Source organism: Lynx canadensis, chromosome E2 (assembly GCF_007474595.2).
Source record: "Lynx canadensis isolate LIC74 chromosome E2, mLynCan4.pri.v2, whole genome shotgun sequence".
In the NCBI taxonomy this organism is placed as follows: Eukaryota; Metazoa; Chordata; class Mammalia; order Carnivora; family Felidae; genus Lynx; species Lynx canadensis.
Genome location: NC_044317.1, coordinates 2242500 through 2259677, shown reverse-complemented (window position 1 = coordinate 2259677; position 17178 = coordinate 2242500). Strand labels below are relative to the sequence as shown.

Below are 17178 nucleotides of genomic sequence, written 5' to 3'. Positions count from 1 at the left end.
GGGTTTGGGGGGGGGGGGGGGGGGGGGGGGGGCAGAGGGGTGCCCGCCTCTGAAGGGCTCTGCCTTGTCCGAGGCACCTTTCTCACCTCAGTCCAGGTTCTGCCAGTCGTCTTGTCTTTACCAAACAGGAGTCTCCTGAGAACTAAAAGACCGGCCACAAAGTGTACGGATGGATGTGGGACCCGGGTGTTTTGTGGGAATAAACACTTGGAACCCTACCACTCTAAATGAAAAAGTACCCCACAGAAGGTTGAGTATGCGCTGCCTGGTCGAGAAGACATTTCGTGGTTTACGGGCACCTCGTGCTTCATCAGGGAAAGGTGGTACAGACTGCAGCCAAGCAGTGGCCAGCACTACGCCCTGGAAAACCTCCACCATTCCCAGTGGGAAGCAGGCACCTCAGAGGTTTGTGGAAGAACCGGGGAGCGAGCTGAGGAAATGCTCTGCTTCCGCGATTGTACTGCTCAGGCGCGCACATCCCCCTTCAGAGGCCCCTCTCTCTTCCGAACGGCGAGTCGGGGAGGCTGCCGCCAGCTACAAGGATGGGCCAGTGGTCTCTCCTGACGGAGGCCCTGATGCCCCGAGCCACGTGCGCACCTTTCTCTGGGCAGCCTCAGGCCCGACGAGACCAAGAGGCCCTGGGGACCTCTGCTGGGGAGTGTGGCACTGCTCGGGGCAGTGCAGTCCCGGGCCAGCTTGTGCTCACTAGACCGCCACTGTCCCAAATCCAGAGAGGACAGAGCTTTAAATGCCAGGACACGTTCGTGCCGTGTGTAAATCACACGTTTACAAAAGTCTCAAGTATCCTCGACATCTATCTGTTCCTGCCAGTCTTGATTTCTCATGGAACCTCTTTAAACCCCAAATCAAGAGTAACTTTTCTGTTCAAGGCAAGGATGTTTTTAAAAAGTGGGAAATGACAATGGACTTAAGGGGCACCTGGGTAGCTTAGTCAGTTGAGCATCTGACTCTCGATTTCAGCTCGGGTCATGATCCCAGGGTCGGATTGAGCCCCACGATGGGGTACAGGCTGAGCATGGAACCTCCTTGGGATTCTTTTGCCCTTGACCCTCTCCCCTGTTCACAAGTTCTCTCTCAAAAGAAAATCAGTTTTTAGAAAATGGATTTGGGCAGCTGGGTGGCTCGGATGGGCGTCTGACTCCAGCTCAGGTCACGATCTCACGGTTTGGGAGTTCAAGCCCCACCTGGGAGCCTGGAGCCTGCTTCGGATTCTGTGTCTCCCTCTTTCTCTCTGCCCTCGCCCACTCACGGTCTGTCTCTGTCTCAGAAATGAATAAACGTTACAAAACTTACAGAAAAACTTAAAAAAAAAATTTTTTTAAATGGATTTAAGACCACGTATCTCTTGTCAAATTGAGAAGGCAAGGTTTGACTCCCTAGTTGGAGATCAAGAATTTCGATTTATTCAAAAAGATGTGTGCTCCATTTTCTATGAAACAAAGGCCTAATAAAATGAAACATTTTTTTTAATTTTTATTTTCAGTACATTAAATTTATAAAAACATTCTAAAAATGTACAATTTTTCCTTTTTAACAAAGTATAATAAAACATAAAAACTTCAAAACAGAATACTTAACATTTACAATTCAAAATCAAATTAGCAGAATATTAAATATTTACAAAACTATATCTTTTAAAAATATTTATAAAGTTACATGCAATTTGTAGAATTGACATAAAAGAATGGCTCAAAAATGGGAGAATTTTCCTTCATTCCTAAAAAGAAAATCTGTCCAATATAAGCTGTGAAGATTCTTGAGTACACGAAGTCTTCGGTTTCAGTACCAAGCCTTCATCCTTGTGCATGTGAGAACTTAATGCATGTGAGGGGCTTGTTACGATACCCAGGACTGACTGGGACACTGATGACGCACTGAGCTCCCCTCCACCTGGAACAGCGTAGCAAAGTCGACCTTGGGCCTCAACCAGCAAGTGTGTGGTTTCGAGAGTACTGATTAAAGACTTTTTCATTCAGAACCTCGGACTTTGCAAATTGAGCCTCTTCAGAACCCATGGTTTTAAACGTCACCTGACTCATTCTTTGGGGAGTCGTCTGCACTGTGGAAAGGAGGTCCGCCCGCTCAGGTTCCACAGGCCCATCCTCTGGGAAAGACACGGCTTCCCTTACCATCCTTAAGATTCAATTCGTACGCCATCAGTAACTAGTATGTAAAACTAGCAAGGCATCAAATAACCCACCACAGAAGCAGGAAGAGTACAAAATGACAAGGAGTGAGGAGGGTGCAACCTGATTCCACTGGGCGAGCGCTCTCCAGGGACACTGGAGTGGGCCCAGAGCAAGCCTCTCGTCAGATCCCGATTGATCAGATCTGCCGGTGCTCCCACCGGGCCGCGTGTGTGACGCTGGGCTGAGCTGCCGCCCCGCACCTCCACACACAGCGTAGTGCAAACTAGCTACAGTGACTTCTAAATAGTGAATTAAAACACCGAACCTACTAGCTACCATATTCACAGCTGACTCCTGTGATCTTCTGGAGATTATAGATGATGCTGGTTGGTTGCTTTTTTTCAAAATAACCCGATCATGTACCATGCTTTGAAGAAAATAATTTTTGTCTTTATTGTAAGTGCTAGCTCCCATTTCCTCAGTGCTCTTTAGCAATTACGAGTTTTAACATTTAAACACTTTCCAATTTTCAGTACTTTGAAATAAAAATTAGAAAGAAGGTAGAAAATTGGATGTTTGGCTAAAAAAAAAATTTAAATAGTTGTTTTACCTCGACATTGTATCTACTTCAATCTGTACATTCCACTTCCCCATCTTGAAGACAAAAAAATGGGGTGGTGAGAAACTTTGATATACGATAGACCACACACAGCCAGTGGCCATGCCACACCTACCTGGTGCTACAGCATTTGGAAACTGAGCCCCTGGTTTTCACGAAAATGACTACGTAGTGAAGGGTCAGTCGGATCTGTGTTTCTAAGAAGATGAGGACATCTGAGGAAATGCAAAACGCTCTTTAGGCTTAACGACCTTTGGTTGCTTTTGGAGAGAAATTCATCGGAGATAATACTGCCAGCAAACATTCCCAAGTCCAAGTATGGAAATTCACTTGGGGAGAGATCGCACAGATCGGCAGCTGAATGCTTTATGTCCCGTGTATGTCACATTTACGTTTCACAATTCTCACCTTGGAATGGCCTCACTGGAGACATCACACCGCACATGCACTTCCAAGACAACTGGGGATTTTTCTAAGACCTTTGATGACTGGAACACAAGCCGCACAATGTCTGGACTCATTTACCTCAATTTGAATGTCATACTTTTAATCAAGATCTTGTTTCAACTTCTTGTTATATGGAACGCTAACTTCTAATATTTATCAAAATAGTCCTAAGGGTAACAACCAGACACTTTCATTCCCCAATACTGACCACTAAAACAAAACCCTAAATATGATTTTTTTTTCCTCTTGTTATGAGACAGTTTTCAACAATTTCACCGTGTTGAATAGGATTTATTTAAAATATTTCTTTTTTTTTTTTTTTAAAAAACCAAAAAATTTAAAAAGTTTGGCTTTCAGCACATGTCCAGGCCACCATAACGGCCTTCAGAAATATTAAAATCGTAAACATCAGTGGACACTCCCAAGTCTTCCTCTAACATCATATGACAAGTTCCAGGCTCGTACTCTTTAAGGCAAAGTTGTGTCAGTTCTCGTTATTTGACATTTTGTAGTGTTTACAATTAAGAGATCAATGTCACATTCCCCCAAAAAAGTTGCCGTAAGCATCACCATTGCTTCAAAACCGTATGTAATACTGTGCACTGGGAAGAGAGACGCGTACAGAGGTCTGTCCATTCTGCATTGCATAGAAATGAAACTCTACTAAAATAAACGCTAAAAAACTACTAAAAGCCTTTCATTAAAAATGTAACAACTCTGCTTTAGTTTCTCTGCAGCCAGGAAACGGATCATAAAAATTTGAAGCCTCACATCACAGTGCCTCAAATTCTAGGGTATTCTTTTGATTTACACCAATTCGGCATGAGGCTGATGTCCCATTTTAAGAACGGTCTGAGTATTATGATTTTTTTTTTTTTTTAATACATACTCCACTGCAAAATCCCTGGGCAAGGCCTAACCAATCAGTATTTTTAATATGGAAGGCTTTAGTGTTTAAAGTACTATTGTTATTTGAGCAGAAAACTCCCTTTAGCTTTGAAGATTTAAGTCCCTACATTTCAGACCAAGCAACTTTCATTGCAATGGGGGTGACACGAGAGCTGTGTGGGATTTCTTTTCCCACGTTGGAATAAAACCACACTTGTGCAGATCTGTGGCTCTGTCCTGTTGGTGCGGCCTCTTTCAGAGTCTTACCACTTTATTGTAGTTTTCCAGGTAACTTCTCACGGAACTAACCATTAATACACAGCCTAATACAAAAGAAGTGGACAGGAGAACGTTTCGAATCTTTTGCTCCTAAGTTACAGGACTGTATCATTGTTGAAATGTCTGTCTCCAGTGTGAATCCGTTTAGCAGTCAGCCTTGGGGGCCTGGGAGATCCGTGTGACATAAAAAGAACTTGCCAACTTTGCTAAGGGTGTCGTAGCGTCCCTCGGAGCCAGCCCACGAAGGCCCGGGCGGTTACCATGTCCCTGCGAGAGCTCCGTCGCGGTGGAGACGACCAGACTCCACGCTACTGACGGGCTGGGGAGGAAGGATTCTCAAAGCTCTGACAACTAGGGATTCTCTGGGACTTGGACCCTTAAGATATTAAGTTGTTGCGAGTAACTATTTCTATTTAATAATGTAGTTTAAATGTATTCGCAGAGAAAAAAAAAAAAGGAAAAGAAAAACCTGGAAACTGCTGCAAGTGTTTTAAGGAGGGAATGGAGAGACGCTGACATCTTTGTCGTGTACCAAGTCACGCGGCCTGCTGGTGCCAACTCCTTAAACGCAGATTCTCCGAGTGTCTTGCACTGACTGGTCTCAGGGAGTCTGTTCTCCCAAAACCGCAGAGACTGGCATCAGTTTACATTCTTCTGTAGTGCAATCCTAAAAGCCCAGAGAGATTAGTGTCTAACCACTCAAGGAACAGAACAAACAAAAACAGAACAAAACAGAGGCGACATTTTCCCTCACCCAGGGGTGACCAGAGTCCGACTGGTGGAACGCCACGCAGGGAACTCCAACCCTCAGTACTCGAGTCCGATCTTGCGTAGCTGCCCTGGAATTACATGTGAGCCTGGAAGGACCGAGGATGGCGATGCTCCTCGGGAGACGGAGGTCTCTGCATCGCGACCACGGTGGAGGCGCCGACCAGGCGAGTCCTGACGTCAAGCTCCAATCTAGGATTTTGGCAATAAAACTGAGTTTGATGCACTCCTACACTAGGTTTTCTATCCAGTCTAGTAAAGTAAAGCACCTTTGGATTAAAAATATTAAGCTCAACAGCAACTAGACTTCTCGGTCTTGTATTTAATTCCTTATGTCTCCATGGCTTAATAGTGTTCTGTTGCCAGAGGAAAATATCAGTCTGTGGAGTCCAGACTTTCTGCTGGAGGGGCATATTTCAACCTAAAGTACCTAGAAGTGGGGAGGGGGGGGGGGGGGGGGGGAAAGAGATCAAATTTGAATCACTGCACAGTTAGCACAAACAACCAAGCTGTCCAAAGTTCTTTCTGGAGATACTGCTCAAGATGCGGTGCCGGATACCTGGGACTACCTCTTCTCCCCACCCCCGAAACTAGACTCTACGAGTGCATCAGTGCAGACCAGGGGTCCCCTGGCTGGTCACCAGCCCAGTCCTCTGTTGACCAGGAGCCGGGACAGGGGCAGGGGTGGCCTGACCGGCACCAAGGCCTAGGACCTGCAGCATCTAGACTCACACGCACACCCTTGGTTATCAGCTCAACCCTGAATCCCCCCCCTCCGTGCTCCCCTCCGCTGCATCGGCAGGAATCCCACCGGGCCAGACGACCCGTCCCTGGCCAGCTAGGCCCTTCTAGAAGAAGGAGCAGGCTGAAATCAACAGTCTCAAAGACAACGTAACCCTTCCAGGGGCTTCACGGCTATGGAGATCCAATGCTTCTCCAAAGAGCATTTGAAACATTATGTTCGCTTCCAAAAACAAGCCTGCGAGATTCCCTAAGGAGTAAGCCCTCGGGGCGGCTCAGTCCGCCCCGTGGCTCCGCCCGCCTTTACCTTGCCGATTGAAGTCCATGGACGGCTGCTTGCAGTCCTGAGCGCGGTGCCCCGTGGCCCCGCAGTTGTAACACGACAAGTTGCCACTCTTCTTATGGCCCGGGCCGCCGCCGCCGCCGCCGCCCACCAGCCCCGGCGCCTGGTACACGCCCGCCGCGCCCGCCATGAAGCTCTGCACGGGCGGCACGGCGAAGGCCGACTGGCCACCCAGCACGGGCTCGGGGGGCACGCCGCCGCCATAGGGCGAGTGCACCACGGGGAAGGCGCCGCCGCCGTACTGCTGGGCGCCCACGTAGCCACTGCCGCACACGGGGCTGAAGGGCAGGAAGGGGAAGGGGAAGACGGACGGCCCCGAGAACGGGTGCTGGAAGTAGTTGGCGTAGCTGACGGTCAGGCCGCTGGAGCCACAGCTGCCGCTGCACCCGCACGACGTGCACACGACGCAGCCCGGGGGCGGCGCGGGCGCGGGCTGCTGGGGCGCCGACTGCTGCTGATGGTGGTGGTGGTGGTGGTGGTTCTGGGCGGAGGCGGGAATGTTCCCGGGGGAGCCGGAGCCGCCGCCGCCGCTGTAGAAACTGCTTTCGGGGGCCGAGGAGGAGCGCGGGGCTGGAGCTGGGGGACGGGCAGCTGGGCACGGTGGCCCATGCTGGCGAAGGACGTGGAGGGGTGGCTGCTGGAGGAGGCAGTGTTGCTGTTCGCACAGAAGCGCCCTGCAGGGGCCCCACGGGCACACTGCTCATCGCAGAGAAGGCAGCTTTGGTGTTGGCGGTGTACAGGGCAGTCCGGGGGTTTATTATTGCAGGGGGCACGCTTATTTGCACGTATTAGAACAGGGAGTTTGCCGGAAATGGCAGAATCCGCGGGGACGGATGAAGACACCAGGAGTTTGATGGGGGGCCGAGCCACGTGGAAGACGGTGCTGGACGTGCCCGCAGCAGCGGTGCTGGTCTCCCCGCCCGGGGGGGCTGCGGGGCCGGCTTCAGGACTCTGTCCAGCGCGGACGTGTGCACGACTTTGGCGCGGGACCAAAGGAGACGGTGGGTGACACGGCGCTGCTCTCGGCAAGCGCGGAGAGGACCTGCAGGGGCTGCTGGGGGCCGGGGCGTGGGGGCCGCGTCGATCACAGCGTGGCCGAAGTTCTGTCCACTTTGATGCCGCCTCTCGGTCCCGAGAGCTTACTCCGTTCTTCGAGAGACAGCAGCGAGTGCACGGAAGGCGGGAGGAGCTTCATGTCCGCGCCCCCCCTCTCCGACTTGTGCGCGGAATTCAGCATCCGGATGGGCGCCAGGTGGGATGGCCGCAGCCATCATCTGGGGGGGCAGGGCGTGGTGGCCGATGGACTGGAGCCGCCTCGTTCTGCACGGGGAGAACCTGGCCGTGGGCCTGGCAGAGCTTGAAGCGAAGTGGTTCAGGAGCATGACGGGCTTCTCCTTGTCAGAGCCCTCCACGTGAATCCCACACCTAGAGACGGGGACACGAGCGGTCAGCGCGCCGCCCCGGGCCAGCGCAGGGCCAGCAGAGCGCTCGGCACGCCGGGCGTCCTTACGTCTGTCGTTCTCCTCGGCGCTGTCCGAGCTCTCTTCCCGGGCCTGCACCCCCATCGGGCTGGGCGAGGAGCTGGAGCACTCGGAGGAGCTGCCTTCCCGGGCCGTCTGGTGAGGGGGCTGCTCCACTTCCACCCGCAGCGCTGCGGAAAAGGGGGGCCCACACGGGTCGCGCCGGCCGGCGGCTATCACACCCTCCCCGCCCCGCTCGAGGCACCCCCGTCGCGCTGCCCCCGTGAGGCGGGTGCCGTCACCCCACTTCAGACAGGACCCTGACGTTCGGAGAACACAGACTGCCGAGGGCCCACAGCGAGTTACTCACAGATGTGTGCGTGGGGCCGGGGGCCGCTGTGCCTCCCTACTCAAACGCCTGAGAAGGGAGAAGCGTCCCCCGGCCACCGCGGTGCTACGTTAAGTGAGATCCACAGCACCGAGGGACACCGGCACCCTGTTTTACAAGACCAAGGGACGTGACAACTTTGTAGTCAAATAACCACTTAAAAGCCACACAGGCATGTTTCTCTTCTTGGCCGTTACTGTCCATACGAGGGGCGGCCATCACAGGCGTCCTCCACCCAGTCTGAAGAGGTCCCCGAGAGGAGGGCTGCGGTCAGGCAGGCTGGGCAGTTCGGGCCAAGGACCCTAAACGTGACCTCTCTGCACCCGCCTGGGGAAGAAGAGTATCTTCATCTACTTGGGGATTTCCTTCTCTTTCCCTCTCGCCAGGAAGCTTCTGGCTCTGCTTCTTTTGCCCCAACACCTTCAGGCGAGCCTCCAGCTTCTAACCCAAACGTCCCTTCTATCTTCTAGCGGTGAGACGGTAAAGCCAAAAATAATGAGAAGTAACTGTCTAGACTAAAATTATGCAAATGGCAACAGGGTGCGGTCTGTGATCTAACGATCTCTCAAAGGAAGGGCCCGAGATCCTGCATCACGGCCAACCGTGCCCATCCGTCCGTTCCACACCTACCTGCAGCTGTGGGCGCCTCGCACGGTCTGCACGGGACCCACGTGGCTGGTCGGGGGGACGCGAGCCACTCCGCTGCCGGTGACCGGGGGTGGAAGCTGCAGGGTTCAGGCACCGTTTCTCTGACTTCTCCCTGTGTGGCAAGAAAGGGTGCGAGCAAGTGAGCGCTCAGGTCCTATGCGGAGGAACTGCTTTCGTGCAGATTCCTTACAGGGGTGACTGCCCCGCACAGGTCCCCAAGGTGTGGAAAACGAGGCACTGTGGTGGTCAGATTCACTGCCAAGGGCCTTGCCTGGCACACCAAAACCACATCTGTAGAATTTTAAAAGCGTTAATGAAGCTTTGAGAAGCAATCAAATAATCCAATCAAACGGCATTTAACCGTAAGTGCTGGTACCTGTTCAGCGTAGAGGCCGCTTTTAGGAAAACAGGCTTGGGCGATGTAATGTGGATCGAAGACAGCCAGGCCCGGACCCACCCCGAAATATCCACTGGCCCTAACTGACCAGCGTGCTCCTTACAACCAGGCACAGTTAGCAAAAATGGGAGAATTCCAGGCGTCGCCGTCCTTCCTATCTTCCGCCTTTAGGAAGAGCCCCCTCCCCTACTGCCTCTTGGCAGACAGTCTCTCCTCTGCTGTCCTGCCCCTGCTCCCTGGTGCATTCAGTAGACTTCTATCTCCTTTGTTCTGCCTCAGGTGAATTCTTTCAACGCCCTAGGTTTCCACCTGATCGTCATCCCACATTTGGGGGCCCCCATCTGATCAGGAGACACCCCCCCCCCGTATGTTAGAAATGAAATTAAACACACACATTCTGCAGCTGCACACTTACTTCTCCAGCTCTAGCTGAGTCTTGAGTTTTTTCTTTGCTCCCATGGTGAGGGATTCAAATTTATTTAGATCTTCCTCAGTAAGGCTCAGAAACTTCCATAGAAGAAAGAAATTACAAAGTTATTGAGAATCAACTTTGAAAACAAAGAACCTGAGACATAACTTAATAAATGCATTCTACCAGTAGGAGAGGTAAATGGATCAAACCTAACTGGACAACGAAAGCCTTGGGAACATGAGGTCACTTGCTAAACGATATGGTGTCCCTTGTTCAAAATACGAAACGGTCACTCTACACATGAGGCTCACAGGCCGTGTCCCCCAGGCCCTCCACTCACCGCCTGCAGAAGCCGGGGCACCTGGAAGGTCCACGACAGGCAAGTAAAGAAAATGCCCTCAGTTTCCACTTCTACAGAGACTGGACCGGTGGAAGTGTCCCCCTCCTGTCCTGGGATCTACCCCCTCAAATGCAAGCCATTTATTCTCCTGCGGACAGGGACTATTCTTTTAACAGCGCTTTTGTCTCAAACACCACCACTTTAGGGACAAAGCCACTTTGTCCTGAAGCAAGTGATCCAGAAGAGCAGAGCAGATGTCATCTGAATCGAATGGCTAGCTAACCGGAGGTCTGACACCAAGAAAACACAACACTCTGGTTCCGTAATGTCACTGGTGATGTTTATGGCTAAAATTCAACTCCTACATTGTAACATTTTAAATTGACCATGAGGCAAGGCTGGCAAAATGTGGTTTTCAAGAGTTATGAATCGTAAGCCAAGGGTATTACAAATACAGTAAAATCTTGGTTTGTGAGCATAATTCATTCCAGAAACATGCTTGTAATCAAAGTACTCATACCGAAGCGAATTTCAAGAACCAGTGGCTCAGTTGGATCATGTGATGTTCAGCATCATGTACGACTCACAGTGCAAGACACTGCTCGTTTATCAAGTTAAAATTTATTAGAAATGTTTGCTCGTCTTGCAAAACACTTGCAAACAGGAACAAGTTACTCGCAATCCCAGGTTTTACTGTATACTTAAGAGCCGTCTTTTATTAGGTACTAAAAGCTTGATTTCTAGGTTCAATTGCAGATTTTTGGACACATGAAATTTTTACATAGCTAAAAGCACCGAGTGACTGCACCCAGCAGGGGGAGTCAGTTCAAACACTGCTACAGGCCTCATTTAGTTTTATCGCCAAGACACCAAGACTTAAGAAACTTCAGAATCTTCTAGAACGAAAAAATGCTCACCAAAATTCTCTACTGTAAAAAACTATCCCTATGTAGAACTGCTCGAAAGACACAAAACCGATCTATTCCTTTTGGTTCTATGACCCTCAATCGAGCCAGATCATCAGTGGGTTGTTCCCTTGGGTCCAAGCATTCGGGACCCCTGTAAAATGGGCCCTTCCTGCACTGGAAGGGAGCGTGCGCACCAGAAATTCCCCATTCCTGCCGATGGCAGGGACGCTGGGGGATACGATGTCCTTCAAATTGCACGGAGTATCTAACCTGCGGAGACCACAGTTAGCTTTAAAAAAACATGTTTACAACCAGTCCTGTTCCAGTTTTTGCTTTGGCCGCAGGGAGACTTCAAATCCAAACCCACCACGCCCTCCAGTGAGCGTGCAGGACTTGGGGCACACACCGTAGGTGTCAAATACCAGGCGTGTGACTTCCACAGCATGGATGGCAAGACACCCAACTCAAGCCCGCTAGGAACGAGCTTAGAGGAAGACTACGTTGCCTGCAGGTCACCCACGTACCTTCTCCATCGTGAGCTGTTTGAAGACGGGGTAATACTTGTGCAAGCGCAGTTTCCTAAGCCAGTCTAAGATCCCATTCTGCTCCTGGGTCTGAGGGGTCTGCAGACTGGAGGGCATCAGGATGGCGGGCGACGTGTCCATCTGGGCCCGGTAGGCCAGGGCTGAGCCGGCACCCCCCGCGTGGGAGCAGTGGGGCAAGGCGGCCGCGCTGGCCGAGTGCTGCATGTGGTGCTGGGCGCCGCTCTGAGAGGAGGGGATGCCGGCCACGCCACACACGGGCCTGTGGGGACAGCAGACAGGTGGTTGCTGCCGCGGACGAGAGAGAGGGGCACGGGGGCCAGCTCCGACAGGCTGGACTGCACGGGAGGCCCAGCCCCTGCCGACATCAGAGCCCTTTTTTGCCGCCGCCCCTCCCCGACACCACCACCCTGAAGGCGTCCGTAGCTGTGCACACGTACACATATGTGCACACGCTTCTGTATCTGTAGGGTGTGCGTGAGTACACGCATCTGTGCGTAGACAGGTGCATTCGTATGCTCACGCTGGAGCGTATGCACACGTAGTGTGTGTTCGTGTGTGTCACCGCCAGACTTTTGGTTTCACTGTCTCATTTGTTACTTCTGTCATACACGACAGAACGGACTCCTACATCTTTAACAACTGAATGCGTGTTTTCTGACCGAGTCCCAGCAGCGGGCTGAGAGGAGCGCTCCGCATTCGGCTTTCTGCCCTGGCCCCATTCACACCAGACCGCAAATCCACACGTGTATCGCGTGCTCCCTCTGTGCCACGCGGAGGGGAAGAGGGCAGCACTTCCACGGGCCTCGTTACCTGACGGCATCGTCCCACCATCTGTGCACCTGTGTGACTGTGACACGGGCCCATTTTAATGGCCCGTTTGTCCCCTGAGCACTGCGACAGTTGCTGTCGGGCCTCATGCTGACAGAGGATCCTTGGAGCACTGGCTGTGCCACCTCACGGCCACAATCGCTCCCTGGTTGCTCATAAAAAGGAAGATTCCCTGAATTCTGGTTTTCCTAGCATGTGCGGGGCCCGGAGACTGGCATTTGCGATAAAGGGTCCTTGTGAATTCCGGCTCCAGTAGCTCAGAAAACCACTTGTTTCTCTATGTGGAGAAGTCATAAACCAGAGCATCTGTATCCAATCCTCTCACAGCATTATTCGAGACCAACTCCAAAAATGACTTCACTCTGGGAACAAGTCTTTACACATCATCAGCAGAAGCTCCACCCTGACCTGAAACGTGCTGGTTACCCAGGAACGTCTCACCTTCCAGACACGCCCATCACGGTGCCACTTTGAAAGGGAAGGGGTGCCAGGACCTGTAAGTTACAATAAATGTCAGAAAGTGTACACACAATAAAACGGTTTTGTGTATTTCATCACATTTCACAAACTCACTTGGACTTTGAAGCTGTTGGGTGGGAGATGAAGTGCTGAAAAATTTCTTAATGTGGTCATTTTTCAATACATGAGAAGGTAATGAAGTCAAATACCTAAAAATTAAGCAAAGTGGTTTTATCAGCATTAAGGTGGTATTCCCAAAAACTCACTGGGAGACAAATTTTAATTTCCAATGAAGAGAAACACACACTAGAGTGAGGTGAACAAAAGCACCACAACCCGTACTCTTTCTGCTTCAATTCAGCTGGACCCCTGTCACGACCTCTTACCACCCCCCGGGGCCACCTCCGTCGCAGGGGCTGGGTCTCCGGGCCCGGACCCAGGCAACATGCCTGCCCGCTCCGCACACTGACCAAGCCAGGGCACACTCTGCGGCTGGGGGACGCTGGCCGGGGGACTTCATCGGGCCCTGTTTTGCCCTGCAACAGTCTCAACTTTCCACTATGGGACCTCATTTCATCAAACTGTCAAAATCACACTAAACAGTGACATATACTATGAAATTCCTTTACTCGTATCTTCAAAAGCATGCCTTTCAATTCTCCATGGAGGCGAAACAGAGACCCAGACTGCTGAACACAACATGTCCCCTCAAGAGCTGCTGGGGCGACCACGAGGCTCAGGTGTGCACTCGCCCGGCCCTGGCCACGCCACAAGGCCACGGGCAGGCACCACGGGGCAGCACCCTGGCCGCGGGTGCAGGGGCACAGTGGCGCATTACCTCAGGTCCGCTTCCAGATCCATGTGGCTTCGCTCTACGTAAAAGGAATCTGGGCCAGCCAAGCAAGGAATGAATTTCTCCAGATTTTCTTCAGGGTACAGCTGAGGTAACTGAAAGAGACAGAAAAGCATCGGAGGTCTGTCAAAATTCACTTGACACGGGAACCCCTGCGGTTGAGAACCGGGTAGGTCCTGGGTGCTGACATCTGTGGGACACTATAGCCCACCCTTGTCTCAGATCTCTGGGATTTTACTTCCACTCGGGAGGGGAAAGCCACAAGAGAACATCACTCCCACCACAGCTTCAGGAAAAAGCTTGGTCATCTACACAATCTCCTTCCCATGAGCCCATCAGAGAACTAAGTTGCGAGGTCACTACGTGAACTGAATTTCAAGAGGGACCTGCCCCTCCAAGGAGAGACAAAACACATGACCCATCTGTGGCAGAGCACAAGGAAGAGGGGGCCACCACGCCAGCAGGCAGAAGAGGTCAGAAGACGGGACACTTCCCGCAGGCCGAGTGTGGGCCAAACATCAGTCAGGCGAGAGCCCCAGACGCCAGGGGAGTGTGCCCTCCTTCCCAAGCTTGCTTCCACAGGAGACTGGAGAGAGTCCCCAGGGTGGCAGAGGTGGGGGCTGGCTACCCCTGGGGGCCTGGCAGGAACCCCCAATGCCTCTCCCTGGAGCCTTCTCTAAATCCGAGACAAAAGCCCTTAAGCCTTAGGGATGAGGCGGAAGCGATACCCTCCTGCCTCTACGGGAGGGGAGGGAGTCTGCTTGGCATGAGGCCACAGGCAGAGACGCCCTGCTTCTGGGGGGAAGGCAGTACGCGCACGACCCTCCGGCCCTGACGAAAAAGCAAAAAACCCTCTTGGGCAGAGGATGCTACGCCAGGACAAAGCCAGGATCAGCCACTGTTGGGGAAGAAAGGGGCAGGGATGCCGAGAAAGCCCCCCAGGGCCCCGTGCCTGGGACTGAGGCCGGACCAAGGGGATGGAGAACACCTCACCCCTACGTCTGTTACCAAGCAACAAGTGACCGCAGTCTCCCCTCCGGTTCAGGGAGAGCCCCTCCGGGCCATGGACACAGAGGACTACTGAGGGCTAAGAATGAAGTCGGACCACTGACAGGAACCTCTGACACTGCAGGCCCCTCCCCCGGCTCCAGGTGCAGTGAGGGACCAGAAGCCCGCAGGGTACACAAGCCCACAGCAGCAACAAAACCCAAACCCAGCTCAACTCCTGACTGGACCAATGCGAGGACCACCCCCCCCCCCCAAGGGCCTGAGAGCAGCGGCAGGGCGCCCATTCCCAAGCAGATACATGGCTTCCCTCGGTTTCTACATTTTCTAAGCACGAGGTCTATCGTTCAGTCAAAAATTGCAAGATACAGGGGGAAAAAATAAGAGGGAAAAAAAACTATGGTCAAGCTAATCATCAGAGCCAGACTCAGAGATAACCCAGATGCTGGAACTATCAGACAGGATTACAAAATAACCATGATTAACATACTGAAGGATTTAGTGAGAACACAGACAACACACATGAACAAACGGGAAATCACAGCAGAGAGATGGAAACTCGAGTAGAAGACATGTCAAACAGAAAAGCTAGAAGAAACAAAAAACAACCCAGGGAAACAGAAAACCACGGTCCCAGAGATGAAGAACTCGGCACGTTAACTAGCCTCAGGAGCAGCCTGGGCAGAGGTGAGGAGAAGCCCCAGGGGACTTGAAAACAGGGCAACAGAAACTGTCCAACCGAAACACACAGCGGAAAGAGCAAGAAAAACAAACAGAGCACCCAAGGGCTGTGGACAATGTCCAAGGTCCAGGTGCATGGAGCGGACATCCCAGGGCCAGAGAAAGGATGGGGCAGAAGAAACATGTGAAGAGATCATGGGTGAGAATCCTCCAGAATTAACAAAAGGCAATAAACCAGATCCCCAAGGAGGCCAGGGAGCCCAAAGTCCAGCAGACAAGCAGCACTGCGCCCACCCAGCGGGTCCAAGTTCCCGCCTGCATCACCACAGGCCAGAGCGATGGATTTCGTACCAATCGAGAGGCCAGGCACACAGGAGAGGAAATGTAGCGTTCTCAGTGTGACAGAGGAAAGTGCATCCAGGGGGAGGGGGCAGTGATCCCAGAAAGCGTGGCTCACAGGCCAGGAGGAAAGGCGCCAGCAAACAACTTCTGTCTGAGCTTTTAAAACAGGACCCATCACCTGGATTTTCTCCTGCAGGATTACGTCCTTGACTTTATAGTGAAAAACATAACACTCGCTTCGGAGACACCTTACATACGTCACTCCATGAAATAAGGGGACTCATTAAGATGCACCTGCTTTGGCTAAAGACAGAGGTTCACCACTCTGACCCGGGTCAGTGGACTCCGAACACGTATTAGCCATAAAGGCACACACGTGCCTGCGTATGTACACATGTCAAGTGGCATTTAGTTAGTACTGGAACCTTTTGTTCGGGTGACAGCTGTTGAAACAACTGGAAAATCCAGTATGTACGACAGACCCGGGTGGAACCAGGTGGAGTCTCTCTGAGCCTCCGCTGCAGAGTAACCACACCAAACACCCCTCAGCTGCCTGTGCAGGCCACAGCGTCCTGCGTCTTCGTGCTCTCCACAACTGCAGGGAGATCAGATCGCGGCACCGGGGACCAGGCTTTTATGGCCATGCACCAATTACTTGCTCTGCCAGCTGAAGGAAGCCATCCACTGAAATCACTCTGCAGTGTTATCAAGAGCCTTTTAATTTTTGAAGAGCCCTTAATCACCTTACCTTTGACATAAATTCAGTCACTTCAGAGGAAGATTTGGTTACTGATGTTACTGAAGAATCAGACCACAAGACCTTGAAAACAAACAAACAAACAAACCTTAAAAACAGACGCCACATGTGTGACTCACAACGCACCTGTCCGGGGAATCTTCGTGGGCACAGGTGCAGTGAGCGCGATGAGCCCTAAGTGTGGTGGACCTTGTGAATGGGGTAGTTACACATCCCCTGACTCGTGAGAGGAAAGCTCACCTGGCTCAAGTCCCTTAAGGCTTAACTTCCTGTTGTGTGCAATTATTCAGATATCGCCAATTACTCACAAGCATGGAGTCTGAGGCTGGCTCCACAAACTCGTACGCAGTCGCTGACCCTTACGACCGGCCGTGTATGCCAGCGCCCACCGTCCTCAAGTGCACCTCCTCTTAGGTCAGAAGGAGACGAGGCCCCTGCCCTCGGGGACCTGACAGAACAGGCCCGGGCCAGTCAGAACTAGCAGAGCGCTGGGGCCACGGGCTGGGTAAAAAGCACCAGAAAGGGCTTTCTGGAAGAAGCTCTACAGTGCCGCGTGTGCCCAAGACTGTCCATACTGCACTTACTCACCCGCACACGAGGGGTGGGAGGTTGTATTTCATCCCGGGGTCAAAGCGGGTCTCCCGAGACGGACTGCATGCGCCCTGGGGGGAGGGCTGTGTCACCTCCCTCCCATTTTTCCAGTGTTTCCTGACCACCTGTGGGCACCACCAACAAGTGGGGGGGGGATGAGAAGGGGCGGGGGTGAATGGAGGTGGGGGTGAGTGGGGGTGGGAGGAGGCGGGCGGGGGTGGGGAGCAGCACTCAGGTGCCTGAACTGGGAAGTAGCATGTCCACCACAGGAAGAGGCGCACGGGTGTGAGGGGTGAGGCGGGCAGGGCCACGACAAGAGGGGTTAGACC

General features: G+C 52.4%; 1 protein-coding gene across 1 annotated transcript in view; it reads right to left on the bottom strand.

Moving 5' to 3' along the window:
- Window positions 1–3523: 3523 nt before the first annotated feature.
- Window positions 3524–17178, bottom strand: part of ZCCHC14 (zinc finger CCHC-type containing 14) — a 56178-nt gene continuing 42523 nt past the window's right edge. Inside the window, 21 exon segments of the mRNA XM_030298168.1 lie at window positions 3524–5581; window positions 6190–6794; window positions 6796–6840; window positions 6842–6906; window positions 6909–7024; window positions 7026–7161; window positions 7164–7220; window positions 7223–7301; window positions 7303–7340; window positions 7343–7493; window positions 7495–7654; window positions 7739–7894; window positions 8723–8805; window positions 8807–8843; window positions 9544–9635; window positions 11313–11592; window positions 12603–12629; window positions 12631–12655; window positions 12735–12829; window positions 13459–13568; window positions 16250–16321. Of these exon segments, the coding sequence (XP_030154028.1) occupies window positions 5527–5581; window positions 6190–6794; window positions 6796–6840; window positions 6842–6906; window positions 6909–7024; window positions 7026–7161; window positions 7164–7220; window positions 7223–7301; window positions 7303–7340; window positions 7343–7493; window positions 7495–7654; window positions 7739–7894; window positions 8723–8805; window positions 8807–8843; window positions 9544–9635; window positions 11313–11592; window positions 12603–12629; window positions 12631–12655; window positions 12735–12829; window positions 13459–13568; window positions 16250–16321 (2484 nt within the window). The 3' untranslated portion in view covers window positions 3524–5526.